The 23,512-nt window shown below is 62.2% G+C and overlaps 2 protein-coding genes across 7 annotated transcripts; one reads left to right on the plus strand and one right to left on the minus strand.

Moving 5' to 3' along the window:
- The first annotated feature begins 666 nt into the window (after positions 1-666).
- On the plus strand, positions 667-3,003 carry RNF181 (ring finger protein 181). 2 transcript variants are annotated; one of them, XM_037886527.1, is made up of 5 exons: positions 667-826; positions 1,039-1,172; positions 1,642-1,757; positions 1,969-2,043; positions 2,645-3,003. In XM_037886527.1, exons 1-5 carry the CDS (start codon positions 750-752, stop codon positions 2,702-2,704), a joined length of 462 nt encoding a protein of 153 aa, XP_037742455.1. In that variant the 5' UTR covers positions 667-749; the 3' UTR covers positions 2,705-3,003. The 2 variants fall into 2 exon arrangements, with proteins under 2 accessions (XP_037742455.1, XP_043392185.1); XM_043536250.1 differs by lacking the exon at positions 1,642-1,757.
- Positions 3,004-4,077: 1,074 nt separating this feature from the next.
- TMEM150A (transmembrane protein 150A) lies at positions 4,078-17,939 on the minus strand. 5 transcript variants are annotated; one of them, XM_027831998.3, is made up of 8 exons: positions 17,787-17,939; positions 16,380-16,571; positions 12,467-12,514; positions 11,780-11,839; positions 9,031-9,098; positions 6,663-6,790; positions 5,995-6,172; positions 4,078-5,023 (listed from the first exon to the last, which is right to left on the minus strand). In XM_027831998.3, the coding sequence occupies exons 2-8, from the start codon at positions 16,442-16,444 to the stop codon at positions 4,782-4,784; spliced, it is 789 nt and encodes a 262-aa protein (XP_027687799.2). In that variant the 5' UTR covers positions 16,445-16,571; positions 17,787-17,939; the 3' UTR covers positions 4,078-4,781. The 5 variants fall into 5 exon arrangements, with proteins under 5 accessions (XP_027687799.2, XP_037742319.1, XP_043392184.1 ...); XM_037886391.2 differs by having other exon boundaries at positions 11,780-11,866; XM_043536249.1 differs by having other exon boundaries at positions 11,780-11,866; positions 17,856-17,891.
- Positions 17,940-23,512: the final 5,573 nt, after the last annotated feature.

Genomic DNA, 23,512 nt, shown 5'->3' on the forward strand with positions numbered 1-23,512 from the left:
CCCCCAGTCTGTAAGCACTGCCAGGGCCGTGCCTGCCCCCGCTTCAGCTGTGAGTGCCCCAGGCTGCGACCTCCCCCAGGGCAGTGCCCCCCCCAGGCTGTGAGTGTCCCCAGGGCCGTGCCTGCCCCCCCCCCAGGATGTGAGTGCCCCCAGGGCCGTGCCTGCCCCCGCTTCAGCTGTGAGTGCCCCAGGCTGTGACCTCCCCCAGGGCAGTGCCCCCCCCCCAGGCTGTGAGCACCCCCAGGGCCGTGCCTGCCCCCGCTTCAGCTGTGAGTGCCCCAGGCTGTGACCTCCCCCAGGGCAGTGCCCCCCCCCCAGGCTGTGAGCACCCCCAGGGCCGTGCCTGCCCCCGCTTCAGCTGTGAGCGCCCCCAGGGCCGTGCCTGCCCCCCCAGGCTTTGACCTCCCCCAGGGCAGTGACCCCCCCCCCCGACTGTGAGCACCCCCAGGGCCCTGCCTGCCCTCCCTTCAGCTGTGAGCACCCCCAGGGCGGTGCCCTCCCAGCTCCACCCCCCAGCTCAGTCCGGGCCGGGAGCTCAGACAGCCCCGCACGAATCACCGCCCTTCTCCGCACGGCGCGTCCCGATTGGCTCCTGGCTGCGTTCCCGTGCCTCGCGTCCGGCCAATGGGCGATTAGCTCCCCGGCTACTTCCCCATCCAGCCCCGCCCCGGCCGCGGGGATTGGCTGGCGCGGTGCGTCTCGCGAGGCCATTGGGCCGGGCCGGGCCGGGCCGAGCGTCACTGGCCCCGATGGCTTCGTACTTCGAGGAGCACAACTGCGAGCCCGGCGAGCGCGCCCGGGAGAACCTGCTGCTGGAGCTCGCCAGGTGGGGGCCGGGCCGGGGCGCGTGGGCAGCCCCCGGGGGGATGTGGGGGTCAGGGAGCGTGTCCCCCCCGTGGGGGGCCGAGCCCCCCGGGACGCCCCCCCGCAGGAGCCTGTCGCCCCGCGGGGCAGGGTCGCTGCCTGGGCCAGCTGGGCCCCGCCCCCTGACCGGACTCTCCCCGCCGGTCCCGCCGCCTGACCGGACTCTCCCCGCAGGACCCTGTTCAGTGGGCAGCAGATCGACCTGGGTGCCGTGGACTTCACCGACTGGGAGCAGCGGCTGCCCCCGCCGGCCGCCCGGCGGGCCGTGCTGAGCCTCCCCACGGTGCGGGTGACGCCGGCCCAGGCAGGTGAGGGAGCCCCCGGTCAGGGCTCGGGGGCTCTGCTGGTGCCCCGCCCATTGCCCCAAGGCATGGGACCCAGGTGTCCGGCTGACCGAAACGCTTTGCTGCGCCTGCAGCCTGCCTGGCTCCTCGGGGGTCTCTGCTTCCCTTAGAATCATAGACCTCGAGAGGGCACCGAGTCCAACCCCCGGCTCAGAGCAGGGCCAATCCCCAATTTTTGCCCCAGATCCCTAAATGGCTCCCTCAAGGACCGAACTCACAACCCTGGGATTAGCAGGCCCATGCTCAAACCACTGAGCTACCCCTTCCCGCGGGGTGGGTTATTGCCGGATTGTGGCACTCAGGATGGGGTCGTGGTGCCCGTTTCCATGGGGTCCTGGGGCATCGGGTCCGGGGGCGGGCGCCTGCTGCCTGGGACAGGGCGAGCCTGATGCTCTTCTCTCTCCCCTGCCCGCTGCCTGGCCCCGCTGCCCAGACAAAGGGCTGAAATGCCCCGTGTGCCTGCTGGAGTTCGAGGAGGATGAGGGGGCCAGGAAGATGCCCTGCGAGCATCTCTTCCACTCAGGCTGCATCCTGCCCTGGCTGGGGAAGGTAGGTGCTGCTCCTTTCAGAAGCTTGCAGGGCCAGCTGTGCTTCCCCTACCCTGGCAGGGGCTGGACCCAGGCCTTTGGAAGCACAGACAATGGGGCGTGACCTCTGCTGAATTGGCGGTGCCAAGGAGACACCCGAAAGGTCCAGGGCTGCAGGTGCCCGAGTGGGCGAGGGGACAGCGCCTCAGCGAGATTCCTCTTCTCTCCCCCAGACCAACTCCTGCCCTCTCTGCCGCCACGAGCTGCCCACGGACGACCAGGAATACGAAGAATACAAGAAAGACAAGGTGGGGTGCTTGTTACCACGCTGCCCCCTGCAGGGAGCCAGGGGTGGGCAGTGTGGGGTCCTGCTGCAGGGGCGGGTGTGCATGGAAAGGCTCCGTTCCTGCCATTAAATGGTTAAAGTCAAGCGTCCAGGGAGCAAAGCATTAGACGATTGAACGCTGAGCCCAGGAAGGGGGGAAAATTCAGGGCCTGCTGGGCTGGGGTGTAATTTGGATGGAGCAGGTTCAGTTTTCCCCATCCCTGTTAGCTCTGCTGGTGCCCCTCCCTGCTGACCCGCAGCCTCTCTGCCCTTCCATCCCTGGCCGGCCAGGGGTATCGTTGTCACAGGGCACCCAATGCCCGGGGAAGAGGCTGAAGGTGGCAGCATCGGATGATGATGGTGTGGGGGGTCAGGCCTGAAGCGTGATGGTAATCGCAGTGACATGCTTCCAAACCCCAATACCTTGCACCCTGTCTGGCTGTGGGCCCCAGCGGACTGCCCAGCGTGGGCGGGGAACATGGTGGGGTACATGGGCCTCCTGATGGCCATGCTGGGCAGTGGCCATGTGCTAGGTGGGGCGGGTGGAGCTCGCCTTGACCACTGCCTGCCCTGGTGTGTTTCAGGTGCGGAGGGAGCAGCGCGAGCACCGGCTGGAGTACCTGCACGGGGCCATGTACACGTGACCAGGGGGTGCCCCACCCTGGCCCCCCACCTGCCTGGGGCATTGGATGCCCTCTCTGGGTCAGTGGGGGTGACCCCTCAGCATGGGTACAAAGTTGCCTCCATTCCAGAGCTGGGTCCACAGGGGGTGTCCCCTGACATGGACAGGGCCCCTCCTTTGCTGAGCAACCCCACATCCCCATGGATCAGCCCTCGGCATCTCCCCCACTTTGCTGTGGGGTAGGGGCAGGGGTAACACTGACCAACCCCTCCCCCATTGTCCAGCCATCTCTCCAGGCTGATTAAAGGTGTTTTTCTCTGACCCAGAGCGTTTATGGAGTGTCACTGGGGAGTGAATGGGGGTGGAGGGCTTAGGGTATGGAGTCATCTCTGTGGGGGAGATAGAAGACCCACCCTCCTGGCCTCTTTCATTCCCATGGGTGCTGAACCCTGCCCAGGGCCCTAAGCCTTGGCCCCTGCAAGAGTCCCCACAGCCAGCTGGCTGCCTGGAACCTGCCTGGGGGTTGAACTCCCTCCCCACTCAGGGGCAAGCCCGCAACAGCTGTCCCAGGGCCCCTGGCTCTAGCTCCCCCAGTGGTGGGGTAACAGCAGGGCAGGCCAGGCTGGGGCAGGCCCTCCCTGCTGTTCAGAGGGAGATCACAGCATGTTGCTGGTGCTAGGGGAGCGGGCCGGGGTGATAGGGTGTCTCCTGAAGTGAATGGAGCCCCTCCTTTGCTGATCAGCCCCAGTGTTCCCTGCTTCCTACTGACACGGGCTCAGAACGGCTGGGAGGTGAGGGTCACTCCGAGCCAGGGGATTGGGGCTGTTTCCCCATAATCTGTGTTTAATGAGGCTGCTGGTGTGACACCCCTCCCCAGTTAGGGGGAGCTGGGCCCCGGGGACCCTCTCCTGGATTCAGCTGCCCCTCCCAGCTTGATGGGAAAGGGGTTTGGGCAGCATTGTCCCTGGTGTGGCCCAGGGCTCTCTGCTCACCCCCAGGTAGGAGCACCCAGCTGCAAGGGCGTTGGGAGAATCCTAGCCTCCAGAGGGGTTATGATTCCCCAACAATGGAAGCTCGGCTGAGGGAGGCAGGAAGAGGAGATCTAGAGAAGGGAGGGCACAGCCATGATGGATGAAAAGCTGGTGGGTGCCCCCTGCTCCGGCCCAGCTCAGTAACCAGCCATCTGCAGCAGAGCAACCCCCCCCCCCCCCAACACACTTACACAAGGAGAGGGCTTGCCCTGGGGCGTGTGGGGCAGCCACCTGTCACAGGGGCCCCAAGGCGTCATGAGCAAGGGGGGAACCGGGCCCTAGCTGGCCGTGCCCAAGGCTGGCCCGGGCAGGTAAGCAGGGCTCCTCCGCAGGGAGCTCCCCAGTGACCAGCAGCACACCCTGCTCCAGTACAAGTCCCTTTATACACACCTATAGATATAAAAAGTACTAAAAATACCAAACCATTTTACTGAAAGAAACCAGCTCAGAAGGATGAGGAGGGAGGCTCTTTGCTGCCTGCCACCTCATCCCCCCCCCACCACCAAGACCTCTCCCAGGAGGGGGAGAGGAAGGAGAGGGGTTAATGGGGATGGGAGAGAAAAGACCCTCCCTCCCAAGGAGAAGCAGCAAGGTCAGACACCATGGAACAGCCCTGTGTGTCTCTCCCACTTTGCTGTGGGGTTACCCCAAATCCTTCCTGGGTGGGGCAGGGGCTTGAGCAAGCCCTGTGCAGAGGGCCTCCCGCTCAGGAGAGGCTGCCCCGCCTGGGGTGGTAAAGCCCCCAGCGGAGTGGGGTAGCAGCATGAGCAGTCGTGCCCTGCAGCCAGCTCCGGTCACCTTTCCCTGAGCAGCCACTGCCAGCAGGGGTCTGATCTGCAGCAGATGTGAGGGCCGGCGGTTCCCAGCAGGCCCCCGGGAGCCAGTCCCTGCAGGAGAAGGCTGGCAGCCCCACCCCAGGGTGCCCTCTGGCTGTTGATGCAGCAGCCAGGCTGGCCAGCAGGGAGTGCTGCTGGGCTGGGCCCTGCTGTGGGGGGCAGCCCCAATACTGTGTTTTCCTTTAAAAAATGTCTTTTTTTGGTACAAAATAAAGGAGGGGGGAGCCCCCGCTCAGATCACGGCAATGCTCTCGGGGGCGCAGTTGAGGTGCGTGGAGGTGCTGCTGCCACCGGGCGACTTGCAGCCTCGGGTGCTGGCCCGCTGCAGCGCCGTCACCAGGGTGTCGGTGGAGACGGCCCCGAAGTCGTAGGCGAAGGTGCCGTAGAAGACCAGCATGTCGATGACGAAGACCCACTCGCAGATGGCCGCCAGGTGCTGCAGCAGGGGGCTCTCGTGGATGAAGAAGACACCACCTAGGGGCTGGCTAAGGAAAGGCACCCACTGGGTGTGGCCTCTGCAGGGGGTGGAGTCAGAGACCCCACTCCCCCACCCAGCACACTGACCCCCCACTCCCATCAGCTATGGGGAGAAGGGGTACCAGCTCCCCTCATTCCCCCCCCCCGCCAGGGACTGACTGCAGGCAGCCCCCCACTTCAGGAGGAGGGGAGGGTATGCATGCCAGGAGCCCCCTGGGCCAGCTCACACCTGGCATGAACCTTATGACCCTTCCCTGCCCCCAGCCTGGGCATCTTCCCCCCATGCCTGGGCATCCTACAGCTCACGCGCCCCCCCCATGGGGAGGATTATGTGGCTCTAGCTCCAGGCAAATGAGCATCTTTAACCCTGTGCTACCTGCAGGGTGGCACAGCCCCTGACCACTAGAGGCTGTGGGTACAGGTGAGGCCTGGGGCAGGGGACCCTGCCATGTATCAGTACAGCAGGAGAGGGCCAGCCCCTGGCATGCTGGGGCACCCTGGCACCAGGGAGGTCAGCCAGCCTGCTGTGGGCACAGACCTGTAGAAGGCACCATATGCCACAGCCCTTCCCAGTGTCTGTGCTAGGCCGTCCCATGTGGGGCTCAGAGAGGGGCTGCCAGTTTATAGCCTCTTCAGCAGCAGACATGGCCCCAGCTGATGCCCCTGGCCTGCAGCTGGGAGATCCTGATGTTCTGCTCCAGCCCTGGGAACTACCCTGCCCTCTGAGGACACGACAGCATCTTCCCTAGGCATGAGATAGCCAGGGGGGCATCGGGCCCAGGGATCGAACCTGGGGCCGCTGCGTTAACTCAGCCAGCAGCAGGCTCCCTGGTGCAGCCTGCAGGACACAGCCCCACGGTTACATAGGTGACGTTCATGGATGTTGAGCCCATGCCGTGCCACACCTGCCTGCCTGGATGCGAAGGGGCCGGGTGGGCGGCTGGGAAGCCCCGCAGCCAGAAGGATACTGAGGACGAGCGAGATTAAGGCCACGCCGGTGAGCGAGACGCGGAGGTGTGCCATCCAGCTGTCCAGGGCGCTGACGGCAGTGTGGTAGGTGAGGATGCACTGGAGGCAGACGAAGAGCAGCCCCGCCGGGAAGGCGATGCCCGCCCCAATGTAGTGCAGGGACTTGGCATTGTCCACCTGGAGCAGAGGGAGGGACAGCAGTGAGCCTGGTCCATTCCTGTCCCTCCGGCCTCTCCAGCCCCCCTCCCTCACTGCTGCTCCAATCCTTCCCCCCACGGGAACCGGCTCCCTACCACCAGTTCAGCCTGGCTGGTCTCCCACCATGGGGGCCCTGCACAAACCCATCTCCCCATCCCAGGCTTGCTTCTTCTGCACCCCAGTAGCTCCTCCCATTCTGCGCTGCCTTCCCTATCACCCCCTATGCCCCGGACAGGCCCCACTCCACAGCTGCCAAGCCCCTTCCTCTCTTCTCAGCCAGCCCTTCTGGGGAGCTAGCATCTGCCCACCCCCCATGGCCAGAGAGGCAGCAACCTCCACCCAGCAAAGGGACATCACAGCCAGCTTGGGGGAGGGGAGGCAGGGGCCACGTGGCACCCATGGGAGGGGAGGCTGAGGGTACCAGGGCAGGAGAAAAGCCTGGCCCTGCCGGGTGCTGGCCCAAGCCCACCTGGAAGTTGCCAACCACAACGAGGCCGGCAGCGTTGGTGCAGCCCGCGATGAGCGCCGTCGTGTTGACCCAGGAGCGGTGGCGCTGCTCAATCAGCTGCCCATAGCGCAGGAAGCAGATCAGCACCACTGCCGAGAGACAGGCCGTTAGCAGGCCCGGGGGCTACCTCACAGCGAGAGGACCCCGGCCACACCAGAAGCTGTGGGGCGCTCCCCCTCTGGGATACCAGCTGCATAGCTGGGCCGTGGCTCTGCCGTGAGGTGTGTGGGGCTAGAGAACCAGGCTGGTAACAGTCAGCCCCACCTCGCAACCAGCTGAGGGAAGCGCCCCCCCGAAGCCAGGTGTGCTCACAAAACCCAGCTGCAGCAACGAGGCATTGCAGACCCCAGGGAAAGGCAACAAGGGCCTTGAAAGCCACTGGAAAGAGACAACCAGGGATTGCTCCTGTGACAGCGCACCCCATATTCTTCATAGCGATATTATTATGGTATAATTCGGATATATTTTATAGAAGATAAGGCATGGGAGGTGTCATTGGAAAGGTTATTGATTTACTGAATACGATTATCCCACTTCTGTGCAGGTATCATTTCTGTATCTGAAGTGAGAAACATTGCCTGTTTGTCTGTATTTCAAACGTGTTTACACCTGGGGATGCCCACTAGGCAAAAGACCAGGAGTTTTCAAACTTTTTTTCCGGACACGCAATTGAAGAAAATTGTTGATGCCCACAACCCAGCGGAGCTGGGGATGAGGGGTTTGGGGTGTGGGAGGGGCTCAGGGCTGGGGCAAGGGGTTGGGATGCAGGGGGCGGCCCTGGGCTGGGGGTGCAGGCTCTGGGGTGGGGCCAGGGATGAAGGGTTTGGGATGCAGGAAGGGGCTCCAGGGTTGGGGGGATCAGGGGTGGGGCAGGGGATTGGGGCACAGGGTTATCTTGAGCAGCTCCCGGTCAGCGGCACAGCCAGGGTGCAGAGGCAGGCTTCCTGCCTCTCCTGGCACCGTGGACCGCGCTGCGCCCTGGAAGTGGCCAGCAGCAGGTCCGTGTCCTCGGCCGAGGCGCACAAGCAGCTCCACGCAGCTCTCTCCTGCAGGCACCGCCCCCCTCCCGGGTCCCATTGGCCGGTTCCGGTGCGGAGCCGGTGCTTGGGCAGCAGGCAGAGCCCCATGGCCCCCCCGTCTAGGAGCTGGACCTGCTGCTGTCACTTCTGGGGTGCAGCGCAGTGTCAGAACAGGTAGGGACTAGCCTGCCTTAGCCAGGCCGCACCCCCCACAGGACTCTTAACGGCCCTGCCGGCGGTGCTGACCAGAGCCGCCGCGACCCAGTGCCTTCCACTCCACAACCCAGTACTGGGTCCCGCCCGGCAGTTTGAAAATCACTGCTCTAGATGGCTGGCTGGGAAGGGCCCATTCAAATGAATGCATCATAAGGGAGAACAACAGGCCTTAGAAGGCACTTATTCCCCACCTGGGGGCCTTCCTGCGGATGCTACAAATGGCCTCTCAGCAATGGCTGCTGTGGCACTGCAGGGACCTGTACCAGGTCACCTGGTGCTGGACTCCACCTTGGCATACCGTGTTTTTCCACTGAAAGGTCTGGAACCACGCTCGGAGACAAAGGGTTCCCACCGTAGGCAAAAGCTATTTAAGGTCGGGGAGTGACACCATCATGGTTCTTCACTGACTTCCCCCAAGAGACTCTGAGGAACAAAGACTGAACTGGGGGGAAGGGCTGGACCCAGGCTAGAGGGATTTTTAGCCTGTGAAGGAAACACCTGGGTTTTAAGCTGTAAGCAAGTGCAGCTGGCCCTCTGGGGGTGACAAAATCAAAGGGGAAACTGTCAGGTAGTTAAGAACTTGGGGAGGCCAGGGGGACCTGCAGGGCAGTTGGGGTCACCATGAAAGGAGTAACCAGGCCAGTGGAAGCCAAGGTGAGACCTTTACACTTAGTGGCTGGTGTGAGGGCTCCTGAGGCCACAGGACTGGCAGCGACGGACCCACTCCCTGGTCCGGGGGATCCCCAGCATATCCCACAGGCATAACATTTTTACAGAGAGTTTCCAGCACTTATGTTGCAAAGAAAACCTTCCACCCACCACTGCGCTGCCCTGGGAAGGGAGCAGCCCACTCCGTGCCCCGGGGGGGCGGGGGGGATCTGCTGTCTGCCCAGCCTGGAGGTCGGGCCCCAGTCCAATGTAGAGGCAGCCCTGGGGACAGAACAGCAAAGGGTCCCTTCTACAGAGCCAGATCAGCAAATGCGGCCCCAGATCCTGCCCCACAGCAGGGAGGCCACCCCGGCCCAGGCAGGTGCAGGAGAGGGGCCCTCTCCACAAGCTGGCTCCTCAGTGGGCCAGGTGGGGTGGACACTTACCCATGAAAGCCCCAATGTTCCCAATAAGGCTGAAGAGGCAGCTCTCAGGGGGGTACGTGCCACACTTACTGCAGGGCAAGGAGAAAGCCGTCAAAGCCAGCACATGGCTGGAGCAGCGCACGCGTCCCCGTGGTGGGCTTGGAAAGGGGGTGGGTGTGACCCCAATCCAGCACCCCTCTGGGCCTATCTCACCGCCCTGGCTCCTGGGCCCTCACATGCCTCCTGGGTATGGTGGCACCCCAGGATTCACCACTGTCATGTAATTATGCTATGTTTTGCACCAAGCGCGCCTTGTGAGGTATCTTTCTAAAAGTCTTGATCTGCTAGACAGTCATATCTCGTTGGATTGTGTGTGCTACCGTCCTACGCGAAGTTATGAAGTTGGGCTGGGTACGTGTTGTGTTGTGAGGTTGAAAACACCCACAAGCAGCCTTTCAGATACAACACTCCAAAGGCCAAGCAATGCTAATGGCTCACTGAGAAAATGCACACAGGCACCAGGATTACCCCAGGACCTGTGTGCAAGAGAAACCTCTCAGAGATAGCTCTGCACCGGGGGTCTCAAACACGCCGCCCGCGGGGCTATGTCCTGCGGCCCGCCAAGCTCCCCACAACCCCCCCCCTTGCCTACCTCTGGGCCGGGGTGGGCAAACTACAGCCTCTGGGCCAAGACTGCCCCCCCGGCGCCGTGAGCTGCTGCCAGCACCACATCCCTGGGGAGCGGGAGGGGGAAGGGCAGAGGGCTCCATGCATTGCTTCCAGGCCCCCCGCAGCTCCCATTGGCCAGGAGTGGGGAACTGCAGCCCATGTGAGTTTGGGGGAAGTACCTGGAGGAGCAGCAAAAGCAGTGCACAGAGCCCTGTGCCCCCGCTCCCCCAGGGGCAGCAGGGACGTGGTTCTGGCTGCTTCCCGGAGCAGAGCGGGGCCAGGGCAGGCAGGGAGCCTGCCCTGGCGCGCATCACTGCCACCCCGGAGCCGCTCTAGGTAACTGGCTGGAGCCTGCACCCCAAACCCCTCCTGCACCCCCAACTCCCTGCCCTGAGCCCCCTGCCACACCCTGCACCCCTCCTGCACCCCAACCCACACCCTTTGTGCACTCCCTGCCCTGAGCTTCCTGCCACACCCCGCACCCCTCCTGCACCCCAACTCCCTGCCCTGAGCCTCCTGCCACACACCCTGCACTCCCTGCCCTGAGCCCCCTGCCACACCCCCTGCACTCCCTGCCCTGAGCCCCCTGCCACACCCCCTGCACTCCTCCTGCACCCTCTGGGGGCAGGGAGGGGGCGGAGCTGAGGTGGGGACTTCAGGGAAGGGGTGGGAAGAGGTGGGGCGGGGCCTCATGGAAGGGGGTGTCAGTGACGCAGCCCTCGGGCCAATGCACTAGTCTTCATGTGGCCCTTGTAGTCATTTGAGTTTGAGACCCCTGCTCTATACAATGGGAACTGTTTGACCCAGGTCACAGAGAAAGAGCTTTCTAGCAAGTGGGGAGAAGATATAAAGGGAGGGAAATGACAACATGGGGGTACCTCACTCTGCCTACAACAACACACCTGGAAACCTCTGAGGAACAAAGACTGAACTGGGGGAAGTAATGGTCCCAGGCTAAGGGATTTCTACCCTATGTATGAAAACCTGGGAAAGCCAAGGCAGCTTGTGCCTTAAGCATCTGCCAGCCTGTTTCACTCAGGGCGAGAATTTGCTAATTCATCTCCTACCTATCTAGTGTGTTAAGCTTAGTTTGTGGTTTTGTTTATTTACTAGGTCACCTGCTTTGATCCGTTTGCTCTCACTTATAATCACTTAAAATCGATCCTTTTGTAGTTGTTAAACTTATTTTATGTTTTAATCTAAACCAGTGTACGTTTGCCTAAGGTGTCTGGGGAAAATCTCAGCTCGGTTACTACAAGTGTGCACGGTCCTCTTCACATTGAGGGAGAGGCGGACCAGGTATTAAACCCACATACTGGCCAGACTGGACCAGGGCAGGCCGGTACTGCTCTGAGGTCCCAAGCTGGGAGGCTGGCGGTTAGAGAGCCTGTGTGTAACTGCAGCTGGGTGTGTCCCTACCTGTGTGAATGCTGGTGAAAGTGCAGGCTGGAAGGCTTTGCAGCTTGTCACAGCAGCACAGGGTGAGAGGGAGCCCAGGCTGGTGGGTCAGAGGGCTCAATGGTACCCCAGCTCCAGGTGGCACCCGGGGGAACCTGTAACACATTGCGCCAGGCCCTGGGCCCCCCAGGTGTGCTGCTCCTCTATCCTCTTGACTCCCCCGCCACCATGCCACGCAGGCTGCATGTGACTTGGCATGAGGAGATGCCACAGCTCGGGTGGGCTGGCTGGTTTGCACAGCTGCCCCCTAGCAGGGTGGGGATCAGGCCTGTGGCCCACAGCACCATCTCCCTGTTGCACAGAGGCAGCGGGAGGCTGGGGAGGCTTGGCCATGGCTCATTCCAGCACATGCTGCCAGAGGGCTCTGGGAGCCTGGCACTTCCGGAAAGCCCAGCAAACAGCAGCCACAGCCCCCAGCCCTGAGTGATACACGGATGGGGGCAAGAGGAGACAGACAGTGAGGCAGCCAGCGAGGCTGGGGCTGCCCTGGGGTGAGGGAGCTGTGAAGATCCCTCACTTAGAGCAGAGGGTGCAGCTCCTCTCGCCTCATGGGCTAGCGGCTTGCAAGCTCCTCGGGGTGGGATACAGCCCCTAGCGCGACAGGCCCCAGGTACCGATCACACCAACCACCCTCCAGCCTCACCTGATCAGAGGGACATCTTCCAAGGTGCAGCAGCTTTTGGGGTAGCCATGCTTGACAGGGCTGGAGGAGCATGACTCGTTGTAGGACCTGAAACCAATTGGTAAGTGGGGGGGAGGGGGGGGGGCGTAGGAAGGGGATGAAAGGGGCCGGAACAGCACGGGGGGGCGGGGGGGGGGGAGAATTGGGAAAGGACATGGGGGGCAGGAGCAACTGACCTCTGCCCTGCCACTTCCCCGAGCAGTGGTATAATCCATATTACCCATCCCTGGGCATGGTGCCCTCCATACACAGGGGAGACCATACGGACTCCTCTCCCTGTCCTGGGAGCCTGGAGACATGGCCCCACCTCCTCCAGGCTGCCCAGAAGCCCTGGCACCCTCCCCTGGCAGCACAGAGGGACTACTTCCCCCACCAGTGGGCCTTTCTAACATGGTTGCTGCCAGGCACCACCCACTAGGCAGGCAGGGGCAGGTTACAGCCTGTGCTCTGGACCATCCTGGGCACCCCCTGCTCCCTCCATCCCAGGGGCAGCACTCTGGATCCAGGCCAAGGAACTGGACTGGAGCACAGGGGCTGGCCCCGGAGCCGGACCATACCGGTTAGCAGAGACTCTGTGGCCAGGGCAAGGAAGAAAGCCGGGGGGGCCGCAGCGCCTGCGCATTGCCAGCGACGGGGGGCTGCTCTCACCAGTTCTCAACGGGACACACGTGGTGGTTCATCACTGCCATGGCGTACCTGCGAGGAGCAGAGCCAGGGTCACGACACCTGATCTAGCGAGGGGAATTAATGCACCCACCCGGCCTCCTGCCCCATAGGAGCCTTCTTACCTCCCCAGCCTCTGGAGCAGGGGAGCCCAACTTAAGAACCCCTTGAGAGGCATCCAGTGCCCCCAGCCGAGCCCTGGGTAATGGGGCCATCTCCAGACAGGTGCCTTGAAGAGCCTGGGGGGTGCTGGGAATGGACACAGCACCGGGAAGGCCAGCCACCGGGGCTGAGACCTGGCAGTGCGATCTACGCCCCCCTCATCCAGCCCACCTGGGGGTACGTGACACAGGCGACGGGAACAGCCAGCCCCTGCCCATTGTGCCATGCAGGCCAAATATCCAGCTACCTCTGCCCCACCACTCTCATCCCTGCAAATCCCTCCAGGGACGTGAGCCAGTGCCCTGCTCTGCCCTGCCCAGGGAGCTGCTTGGCTCACGCTTTGCTGGAGGAACCAGAAGCTCCATGCTTTGGAGCTTGCTGCAGCACTGGCAGCCAGGGGCTCCGTCGCCAACCCCCCATGCAGGGCTCTGCGCTGAAGCACAACTGGCCACGGCACGCGAGGGTTCAGTCTTTGCCCCCCCGAGTCTCCATGAAGCAGCCCTGGCTCACAGGCACAGAGACAATTTTTTCCTGACCTCTGCAAACGCTGGGCTCTTTCCTTACGGGCTTCCACCCTGCGTGGGGATGGGGTGCACAGAGGCTCTTGCTTTCCCCAAGACCGAGTGGGGGTTTGGAAAGATACCAGCGATTCTGAGAGGTCCCCAACTTTCCCTATCCCCCCCTTCCCCAGCAGCACGACGGCTCTGATCGCGCTGGTGTCTGGGCTGCTGGTGGGGTGACGCACGCTCGGCCCAGCTGGAAGATAACAGGGGAGCCGGGCCAAGCAGCAGCCAAGACAACGTGAAGGAATGTGCCCTTCATCCGCTGCCACGCTCAGCTGTTTAGCTTCAACAGCCGCCTTTGGGGCCAGCGCAGGGACAAGCCACCCTCCCTGGGCTCCAGCCAGTCACCCCCTGGGCCTGCGCCAAGAACATCCACACAACATAGCCCAGATCCCACCCCCCAACTCCCGGGCAGAACCGCCTTGGTGGAGAGACCAGCTCCCCGGCGCAGAAGGGCGGAACAGCCCCTTTGTTGCCCTGGGTGAGGGGACCCTGCCCAGCAGCCCTGTGCACCTGGTGCCCATCACTAGAGCAAAGAGCACCGTGGTGGGGGCAGGGAGGGGCTGCAGTGGGATGCTGGTGCTCCTGGTGGCAGCAGAATGAAGAGGGTCTGGGGGCACCAGCTCAGAGCCGTGATCCAGTCTGGCAGGCCAGTGGGCGAAGGCAGGAAGGACATGCGGCTGAGGGGCTATTCCGTGGGGAGCAGGGCTGGTGGGGCAGTTCTAAGGCACAGCAGTGCCGCCGCCATGACCCCTTGTGGAGCCCGACTCCCGCACTGGCACGGCTAGGGCACTACGGTTTGATAGCATGAGAAAGGCCTGGGAGCTGGTGGGGGGGCAGCTGAGCTCCCAGCCTGCGACCCCCTGCCCACCCCTCCCTGAGCAGGGGCCAAGGGCTGCGCCCTGTGTCCACACTGCTCGGGGCAGCCCGGCAGGCGCCTCGGCTCATTCCTGGCACATGCGGAGGCCTGCGCTCCTTGCCCAGGACCCTGTAAGGTCCGCGGTCCCCTGACATGCTAAGTCAAGGGCAAACTGCTCTGTGGAGCCTCCAGCCACCTTTGGCCCCTGCCTCACTTGGGGGCAGAGCTGCCCCCAGCACAGCCCCCCACCCCCATACCTCCTTTTACTGGGGGAGCAGATGGGGTTGACCTTGATGGCCTGGCCTGACACCGCATCTGCCAGGCCCCCTAGCTGAGGGCCCTCACTCCTGCCTCCGCTCCACCCTCACCAGGCCCTGCTTCCCATCAGGGTCCCAAGTCCCCACCTCCAGTTAAAGTCAGTGAGAGCAGCTGGTGCTGAGCCCTGGCAGGCCCCCCCCCCCCCCCCCGACCCCTGTGCCCCTCTGAGCTCCTGCCACTCCAGACTGGGCCAAACTGGCACAGCCTCCCCACTCTCTGCAATACCCGAATGCCTCCGGCAGAGCGTGTGTGTGTTGGGGTGGGCTTTCACCAACCCCAGGAGCAGCTGGGGGTGAGATACGGGGGGCTCTGAGCTACCCTCTGCTTAACTGCACAAGCCTCCAGTCACTATCTATAATGAGTTCCCACCTCCCTGCCTTTAACCAAGCTGTCACCTTCACCGCCGAGGCTCCAGGCCAGGGCTGGAGCCATCAGCAACAACTGCTGGCTGCTCTAAGCACCCAGTGTGCGCAAGAGCCTCCCAGGGGCAGTGAGGGGGTCCCGGAAGGCCGGCGGGCCTGCCAGCCTGCCCCAGTAGGCTCCGCGGAGGCCTCATGGGGCAGGGGGCCCTGCAGGTGAGGCAGCAGCCAGATCCAGGGGCTTATGCTTAAGTTATCGCTCTGCGTCTGAATTCCATCTGTTTCCTGGGCAGCTTTGCAAGGCCCTTCCCCTCGATCCTGCCCCTGGCACTGGCAGCCCCCAGGGGCTCCCCTCCTGCAGAGGGGCACTCAGCCCAGCACGGTTTGGGGTGATTCTGGCTCTGCCCCTGTGGATGCCGACACGGGTCCCCCCAGTGGCTGGACCCTGGTACTGCAGGGTGAGTTAGGGACACACTGGGCTCTCTCAGAGAGGAGGACAAGGGCGGCTATTGTCAAGGCAGCTGTGCTGACGACTGTGGGGAGGGGTGGGGGAGACACAGCAGCCCAGCAGCCAGCCCCACCTTGAGGAGGATTAGGAGAGGGACCCCACCCAGCTCAACTAGCATTTGGGGCCACCTGAAAACACACTGGCTGGTAGCTCCCCATCACTGGGAGGGGGTGGGTAAGTGCCAGAGGGCCACGCCCGTGGGAGACACCCGTGGGAGCACTGCAGCTGTCAGTGGACCCTTTGGTGCCCTGGGTTGGAACACAGCCCCCGAGCTGCTCAGCGTGCAGGGAGGAAGTCCCGTTCTGGGCTCGTAAGGCCAGTCCTGAAGCCAAACTCAGCAGATACCACGGGTCAGACACAAGAATGCTGAGCCCTGTAGTGACCACCATTTACCTGTGCAGTTAACCCTCTCCCCCCCAGGCTCCCGTGTCAAACACAGGCCAAGGGGAACACACTGAAGTGTAAGTGGTAAGATGTTGGCCAGGCCCACAGGTAACTATGGCTCGCTGCTGATGGAGCCTGGCGACGGAGGATTCATCACACAGCTTATGCTAGTTTCATGCCCTGATCACATCGGGGCAGGGCTCAGAGAGGACCCAAAGGTGCCCCCAGCATTGGAACAGTGGTATCTGCACCTCCCAAAGTAATTGCTCCTGGGGTCCTGCACCCCAGTCCTGCCAAACCTTTCCATTTACCCCACCCCATCACAAAGCAAACCTCAGTGCTCCCTCCATGACCCTCACCAGCACCCCAGACAGCGGCCACCCTGGAATCCGAGCTGGGCTGGGGGCACACCAGACAGCTGCCAGCCACTGTTACACCAGGAGGGGGCAGAACTGGAGTGAACCCAAGACTCAAGTAAAACATGGTGGCAACAGTCAGTTCATAGCATTGGAGGCTACTAAAGTGGGGGCGGGGAAGGAGAAGAGAGAGGAGGAGGCAGGAACCTGCTCTTCACTGGATTCAAAGTCACTTGGTTTTGGGCTTAGGCTGTCAGAGGAAGCGGCCCATGGACTAGCCACCCAATCTCATGGGCTATTGGAGCACCCCGTTCGCTAGCCAGATCCCAGCCCCCATTGGTTAACCCTCCCCCCGTTACTACACAAATCAGAGCGAAGCAGCTGCTTACACGATCCATATCCCGGTGATGGAGAAGGTGGACAGGCTAATGGGGAGGATGATCCAGGCTGTCATTAGGGAGTCCAGGTACAGAACATGTGGGGGTGGGGGGGCTCGGAGATGAGGGAAGGGAGGGGGGGGGAATGGGTGGGCACCAGCTACAACCCAAGGCCTCCACTTGGAACCATCAGAAGGCACCTGCCTGGAAGAGAGAGAGAGAGGGGCAGATGTCAACCAGCAGCAGCCAGACCCACTGTTACACAGCTGGGGGGATGTCACCTGCCTTGGAGCCCCTCAGGTTGGGACCATTTTCCTCTTTAATAGCCACGTCCCTTGGACAGCTAGTGTCCATCATCCCACCCACCCAGGAGTCCCCAGGCCCACCCCCTGGCTTTAGCCAATGCACACAGCACTGCTGCTCTCCCACCTCCTGGCACTTAGTGAAAGTCCCTGGTAGCACTACAAAGCCCTCCCCCAATCACCCATGACCTTGCACCCAGGGCACAATGCGTGCCAATGCTGGGACACATGGCAAGCGCCACAGGATGGCAGCAGACAGATCTTCCTGACCATGCTCCCATCAGGGGTAGGGAGCCCCTTCTTGGGCATAGGACAGCTGCAGATTCTTCCAGCCCAGCCTTCCCCTGTGCTCCTGGGTGCCCCGCTTTGCGCTGCAGCTGCACGGCCACATTCTGATACAACACCCCCTCTTCTCCCGACACAGCCCCCTGCCACTGAGCCCCACCCCGCCTCAAAGCTACAGGCCCCCCAAACCCTCCTCCTCTTTCCAGCTCCTTGTGCACATCCAGCCGAGGAAGCAGGACATTCGCTTCTCCCCCACGCTGCTGGAGTCAAAGCCAAGGGCTCAGCACCCTCCCCAGGCGCTGGCGCGGGGGTTCAAGGACACGGGCTTTCAGGCGCCCGCTTGCACGGGGCTCTGGCCGGCCCTGGAGAACAGCGCTCGAGCCCCCGCGGCCGGTGCAGACGCAGGACCTCCCCCCCGAGGGACCCCACCGAGCAGCGAGACCGCCACGCAGCCTCCAGGGCCGCTGCCAGGGGGCGGCCATGCGCCCGCCGAGACAGAGCCTCAGCCCGCCCGGGGGCGGCCCGGGAGCGGGTTACCCCCGCGCCTCGGGCCAGGGCCGGCCGCGGGCCCCGACCTCACCCCGCAAAGCCGGCCCCGCTGCGGGCTCCCGGCTCCGGCTCAGCGGCGGCGCCAGCGCCGGGCGGCCCCGGCTTCGCCACCCACGTGCGAGCAGCGCCCGCGGGCCCCGGCAGCGGCACGTCCGACGCGCCCGGCCCGGCCAGACCCCGCCGCGCGCGCTCGCGCAGCCCGGGGAGAACCGGGGCCGGGGGGAGGGGCAGGGAGGGGGCGGCCCGGGCCACGCGCGGCTCCTCGGGCGGGGGCGCCTCTTACCCGCTCCCCGCCGCAGCCTCCCGTCCCGCCCCGGCCCCACCGCGCCGCAGCCGCCGGCTCCACACGGACCTGGAACGGGCCAGGCCGGCCCCGCCCCCGCGCAGCTGACCGCGGCGCGCAAGGCCCGACGGGGGCTGTCGTTTCCGAGCCACCCCCAGCGCAGGACTACAGCTCCCGCCATGCAGCGCGAAGCGACGGCAGCCGGGACGGGCCGAACGCCGGCCCCGCCCCTCCCCTCCCAATAGAATGGAGCGGGGCTAGAGCACAGCTCCACTGGACGGGGCGGGGCTTCTGCGACGGACAGGGATCCCGGAGAAGGGGCGGGGTTTGACGTTTGAATGATAGGGGGTCAGGCTGGACTGACCCATCTCTGAGATGGGGAGGGGCAGTCAATGGTCCCCCTCCCTCGGGAATTCCCTCGTTGCAGGTTCGAGTCCTGTCCTCGGCACAGGTTGGGGTGGGGGGCAATACTGGAGGTTCCCTGGTCAGGGCCAAGGGTCCTGCCACAGGTCCAAGTCCTGAATTAGAGGTCCCAGCTCAGGATCCAAATCCTGGATCTGGGCTGAGTCCAGGCCTTGGAGGGCTGAGCTCAGGAGCCCGGGCTGCGGGGGGCGGTGTTCGTGTCCCACACAGATTCAGGAAAAGGAGGAAAAGACGGTTACTCACCGTTCTAACGGTTGTTCTTCGAGATGTGCTGCTCATACCGATTCCAAATGGGTGTCCGCGTGCACGGCCGTTGGAGAATTTTTACCCTAGCAACACCCGGTGGGTCGGCTGTGGAGCCCCTTGGCGTGGCGCCTTCATAGCGCTCGCTACATACCCGGCCGACCCAGCGCCCCCTCGGTTCCCTTCTTGCCGGCTGCTCCGACAGAGGGGAAGGTTTGGGCGGGTTTGGAATGGATGTGAGCAACACGTCTCGAAGAACAACAGTTACAATGGTGAATAACCGTTTTTTCTTCTTTGAGTGTTTGCTCATATCGATTCCAATTAGGTGACTCCCAAGCCCCACCTAGGCAATGGGGTCGGAGTGAAGCAACGTGGATTGTAGGACTGCTGTACCAAACGCCGCATCGTCTCTGGCATAGTGCGAAGCAAAAGTGTGTACCGAGGACCAAGTTGCGGCTCTGCAGATCTCCTGGATCAGCACTTGGGCCAGAAAAGCCACCACCGAGGCCTGGGCCCTTGTGGAGTGAGCAGTGAGAGGCGGGGTCGGAACACCGGCCAGATCATAGCAAGCGCGGATGCAGGACGTGATCCATGAAGAGATCCGCTGAGAGGAGACCGGGAGGCCCTTCCTCTGGTCCGCTACCGCAACAAAGAGCTGGGTCGTTTTCCTGAATGGCTTCATACGCTCAGCGTAGAAGGCAAGGGCCCTACGGACATCAAGGGAGTGCAGCTGCTGTTCCTGGTGACTGGCATGCGGTTTTGGATAATAAAACAAAAGAAAAATGTCCTGGCTCATATGGAAGGCAGATGCCACCTTGGGAAGAAAGGCCGGGTGAGGCCAAAGCTGCCCTTTATCTTTATGGAAGATCGTGTAGGGTGGTTCTGAGATAAGGGCTCTGAGCTCAGAGACACGCCTCACCAACGTGACAGTGACAGGGAAAGCCGTTTTCCAGGAGAGGTATAAAAGAGAGCAGGTGGCCAGCGGCTCGAATTTGAATTTGAAGAGGACATGAATTTGGAGAGGACAACGTTAAGGTCCCATGTGGGGACTGGCTGTCGAACCTGTGGGTAGAGATGGTCCAGGCCCTTGAGGAAACTGCCAACCATGGGATTGGCGAAGACAGAGCGGCCATTCGCACCCGGGTGTAAAGCCGAGATGGCTGCAAGGTTAACTCTAACAGAGGATGCCGCCAGGCCCTGCTGTTTTAGGTCCAGGAGATACTCCAGAATGAGAGGCACGGACGCCTGGAGAGGGGGGGTGTTGTGCTAAGTGCACCAGCACGAAAACTGCTTCCACTTAGCTGTGTATGTGGCCCGAGTGGGGGGCTTCCTGCTGCCCATCAGCACTTGCTGTACCGGTTCCGAACAGAGACGTTCTGAATGGTTCCGCCACGCAGCATGCATGCCGTGAGGTGGAGAGATCGCAGGTCGAGATGGCAGAGGCGACTGTGATCCGGAGTAATCAGGTTGGGAAGAGGCGGCAATGGGACTGGAGTGTCCACAGAGAGCTCCAATAGCACAGTGAACCAGGCCATCTGGGCCACGCCAGAGCCGCCAGAATCACTCGCGCCCTGTCCCTGCGCACTTTGAGCAAGACCCTGTGCACAAGGGGGAAAGGAGTAAAATAGTCGACCCATCCACAGGAGCAAGAAGGCGTCTGTGAGAGAGCCCGGGGAGCAGCCTTGGAGGGAGCAGAAAGCCGGGCACTTCCGATTGCTGCGGGAGGTGAACAGGTCGATCTGGGGAAACCCCCACCTTCGGAAGATGGGGTGGATGACATCTGGTCGAAAGTGACCACTCATGGGAGCGGAAGGACCTGCTCAGGTGGTCCGCCAGCGTGAATGGAGTGGGCTATGCAGAATTCCCACAGTCGAACAGCCTCCTGACAGAGGAACGGGCCCTCCCTTGTTTGTTGATGGAGAACATGGCCGTGGTGTTGTCTGTGAGGACCGCTGCGCAATGACCCTACAGCTGCTCCTGGAAGGCTTGACAGGCAAGGCGTACCGCCATCAGCTCCCGGAGGTTGATATGAAGGAAGAGTGCAGACGGGGGCCATAGGCCCTGTGTCTGAATGTCCTTGAGGTGGGCACCCCATCCCAGGGCTGACGTGTCTGTGATGAGGGACAAGGAGGGCTGAGGGTTGTGGAAGGGGACTTCTTCACATAGCACCCAAGGATCTAGCCACCAGTGGAGGGAGGCCAGGATCTGCTCTGGGATGGTGACCACCAAGTTCAGGCTGTCTCGACCTGAGCGATAGACTGATGCCAGCCAGGCTTGTAATGGGCGTAGTCGAAGTCTGGCGTGCATGGTCATGTACGTGCAGGAAGCCATGTGTTCTAGAAGACTCAAGCAACTTCTTGCCGATGAGGTTGGGAAGCTCTGAAGGCTCCGGATGAGGCTCGCTATAGCTTGGAAATGAGAGTCTGGCAGGAGAGCTCGAGCCTGCACAGAGTCCAGGACTGCCCCGATGAATTCTATTCTCTGGGTAGGTTCTAGTATCAACTTTGCCACGTTGAGGAGGAGGTCTAACGGACGAAATGTGTCCGTGACCAAACTAAGGTGGGACTCCTGTTCTCTGGTGCGCCGCCGCATAAGCCAGTCATCGAGTAAGGGTATACCTGCATCCATCGTCGACAAAGGAAGGCCGCCACGACTGCCATACATTTGGTGAACACCCGGGGGGCCGTAGAGAGACCAAAGGGAAGGGCCATGAACTGATAGTGTTCGTGGTTGACCACAAAGCGGAGGAAGAGTCTGTGCATTGGATGAATCGCTAAGTGGAAATACGCATCCTTCATGTCGAGGGCTGCGCACCAGTCTCCAGGATCCAGGGAAGGTATAATAGCGCCCAAGGAGACCATGCGGAACTTCAACTTTACCATGTACTTGTTGAGTCCGTGCAGGTCCAGAATGGGCCAAAGCCCGCCCTTTGCCTTGGGGATTAGGAAATATCAGGAGTAAAACCCCCTGCCCCTTAGTTCCCTTGGAACCTCCTCGATAGCCCCCATGGCGAGGAGTATCTGAACCTCCTCAATAAGGAGTTGCTTGTGAGAAGGGTCCCCGAAGAGAGACGGGGGAGGAGAGTGGGGAGGAAGAAAACTGGAGAGAGTATCCCACTTCCACCGTGCGGAAGACCCAGTGATCTATGGTTATGTGAGACCAAGCACGGTGGAAATGGGATAAATGATTCAAGAAAGGTGGGATAGGATCCTGAACGAGGTCCTGTACATCGTCCTCAGGCGTCCCTTCAAAAGGTTTGTTTTGAACTGTCGAGGGCTTGGATGGGCCCTGGCCCTGCCCGGACAGGTGGTTGGGGAGTTTCCCCCGTCTCCTATAAAATTCCTGCCTCGGCCGAAGAGGGGGATTGGAGCGCTGTGGAGGCTGCTGGGGTTTGAAGGGCTTCTGCTGGGTAGCCAGTGTGTGCATGCCCAGGGACTTCGTTATTGCTCTTAAGTCCTTAAGGATTTGTAGCCTTGAATTGGTCTTTTCTGAAAACAGGCACGCTCCATCAAAGGGGAGGTCCTGCAGTGTTTGCTGAAGTTCTGGTGGCAGGCTGGAGGCTTGCAGCCAGGAGATACGCCTCACTGTGATCCCTGAGGACAAAGTATGTGCAGCGGAATCCGCAGCGTCCAGCGAGGCCTGCAACGAGGTCTGTCGACTGTTTTGCCCTCTTCCGCTAAAGCCCCAAACTCCTCTCTGGACTCAGGAGGTACTAACTCCTTAAACTTCAGCATGGAGTTCCAAGAGTTAAAGTTGTAGCGGCTCAGGTGCGCCTGCTGGTTAGCGATCCTGAGCTGAAGTCCCCCTGAGGAATAAACCTTGTGCCCAAATAAATCAAGGCACTTGGCCTCCTCGATTTGGGTGCTGGGGCCTGCTGGTCATGCTGTTCTTTTTCGTTAACTGACGCCACCACGAGCGAACAGGGCTGTGGGTGGGTGAACAGATAATCATACCCCTTCAAGGGGACAAAGTATTTCTGCTCCACCCCCTTAGCAGGTTGGGGGGTGGCCACAGGTGTCTGCCAGATTGTTCTGGCGGTAGTTTGGATGGTCCGAATAAGGGGTGGGCCACCCTTGATGGAGCTTCGGCAGACAGAATATCCACCACGGGGTCCTCCACCTCTACCACCTCCTCTGCCTGCAGGTTCATATTCTGCGTCACCCTGTGCAGGAGGTCCTGGTGGGCGCGGAGGTCTATCAGAGGGGGACCCAATACTTCAGTGCCCGCCACTGCCTCGTTGGGTGAGGAGGAGGAGGAGGCCACAGGAGGAAGAGGGTCGTCTGGGGCCTCTTGCGGAGCTGGGCCAGCGACTTCAGGGCCAGCGACCTCCCTGCGTTGGAGGGGGACCTGAAGCAGGGAGAGAAGCCATCATGGTCTCCATGCCTCCAGGGGCAGGTTGGCTGGCAGTATCCTCTTGCACTCATGGCTTGGACAGGGCTGATTGAGAAGTCCCAGATGGAGCACCCTGGGCCTGGTGGTACGCCCAGGGCATCCAGAACGGCCATTGAGTGGACCCTTGAGCAGGACCTTGCTCCTGCGCCTGCCAATGTCCGGCCCCTGAGTCCAGGTGGCTGTGGTCCAAATGGCGGTGTTCCAAGAAACGCGACCCCGCCTCCGATCCTGAAGAACGAGAAGCGGAACGTGATGGCCAAGGTGCTGCCGAGCGGATCTGCGCCAAGTCATGTTGACGAGGCGATGGAGAGCGGTGCCGCGATGCTGGGGAACAGTGCCGCGACCTGGACCGGTACTGGAATCTGGAACAGTACCTGAATCTGGACCTGGGCCGAGATGATGACCGGCGTTGAGAGCGGCGTCGGGTCTGGGATCTGCTCCTCGACGGCGGATGGAGCGGTGCCGAGACTGGTGTTGGGAGTTTGAGCAGTGTCGTGAGTATGACCGGTTCCGGGAGTACGACTGGCGTCGCGACGGAGAGCAGGACTGCGAGCGGCGCCGGGAGCGGGAACGGTGCCGAGAATGGGATCGGTGTTGCAACTCGACCGCCGGCGCCGGCGGGTGGATGAGCGCTGGCTTGCCCCGGGATGGTGCCAGCTGTACAGGTG

This window comes from Chelonia mydas, chromosome 26, assembly GCF_015237465.2.
Source record: "Chelonia mydas isolate rCheMyd1 chromosome 26, rCheMyd1.pri.v2, whole genome shotgun sequence".
Classification (NCBI taxonomy): domain Eukaryota; kingdom Metazoa; phylum Chordata; order Testudines; family Cheloniidae; genus Chelonia; species Chelonia mydas.

Coding starts and splice junctions, on each gene's coding strand:
- TMEM150A (XM_037886391.2), bottom strand. CDS start 16,444: ATGACAGCCTGGATCATCCTCCCCATTAGCCTGTCCACCTTCTCCATC. Junction 12,515..16,379: donor ATCACCGGGATATGGATCGT/GTAAGCAGCTGC, acceptor TGCTCCTCGCAG/GTACGCCATGGCAGTGATGA. Junction 6,791..9,030: donor GAACATTGGGGCTTTCATGG/GTAAGTGTCCAC, acceptor GTCTCTCGGCAG/TGGTGCTGATCTGCTTCCTG.
- RNF181 (XM_043536250.1), top strand. CDS start 750: ATGGCTTCGTACTTCGAGGAGCACAACTGCGAGCCCGGCGAGCGCGCC. Junction 1,173..1,968: donor GGTGACGCCGGCCCAGGCAG/GTGAGGGAGCCC, acceptor TCTCTCCCCCAG/ACCAACTCCTGCCCTCTCTG. Junction 2,044..2,644: donor AAGAATACAAGAAAGACAAG/GTGGGGTGCTTG, acceptor GGTGTGTTTCAG/GTGCGGAGGGAGCAGCGCGA.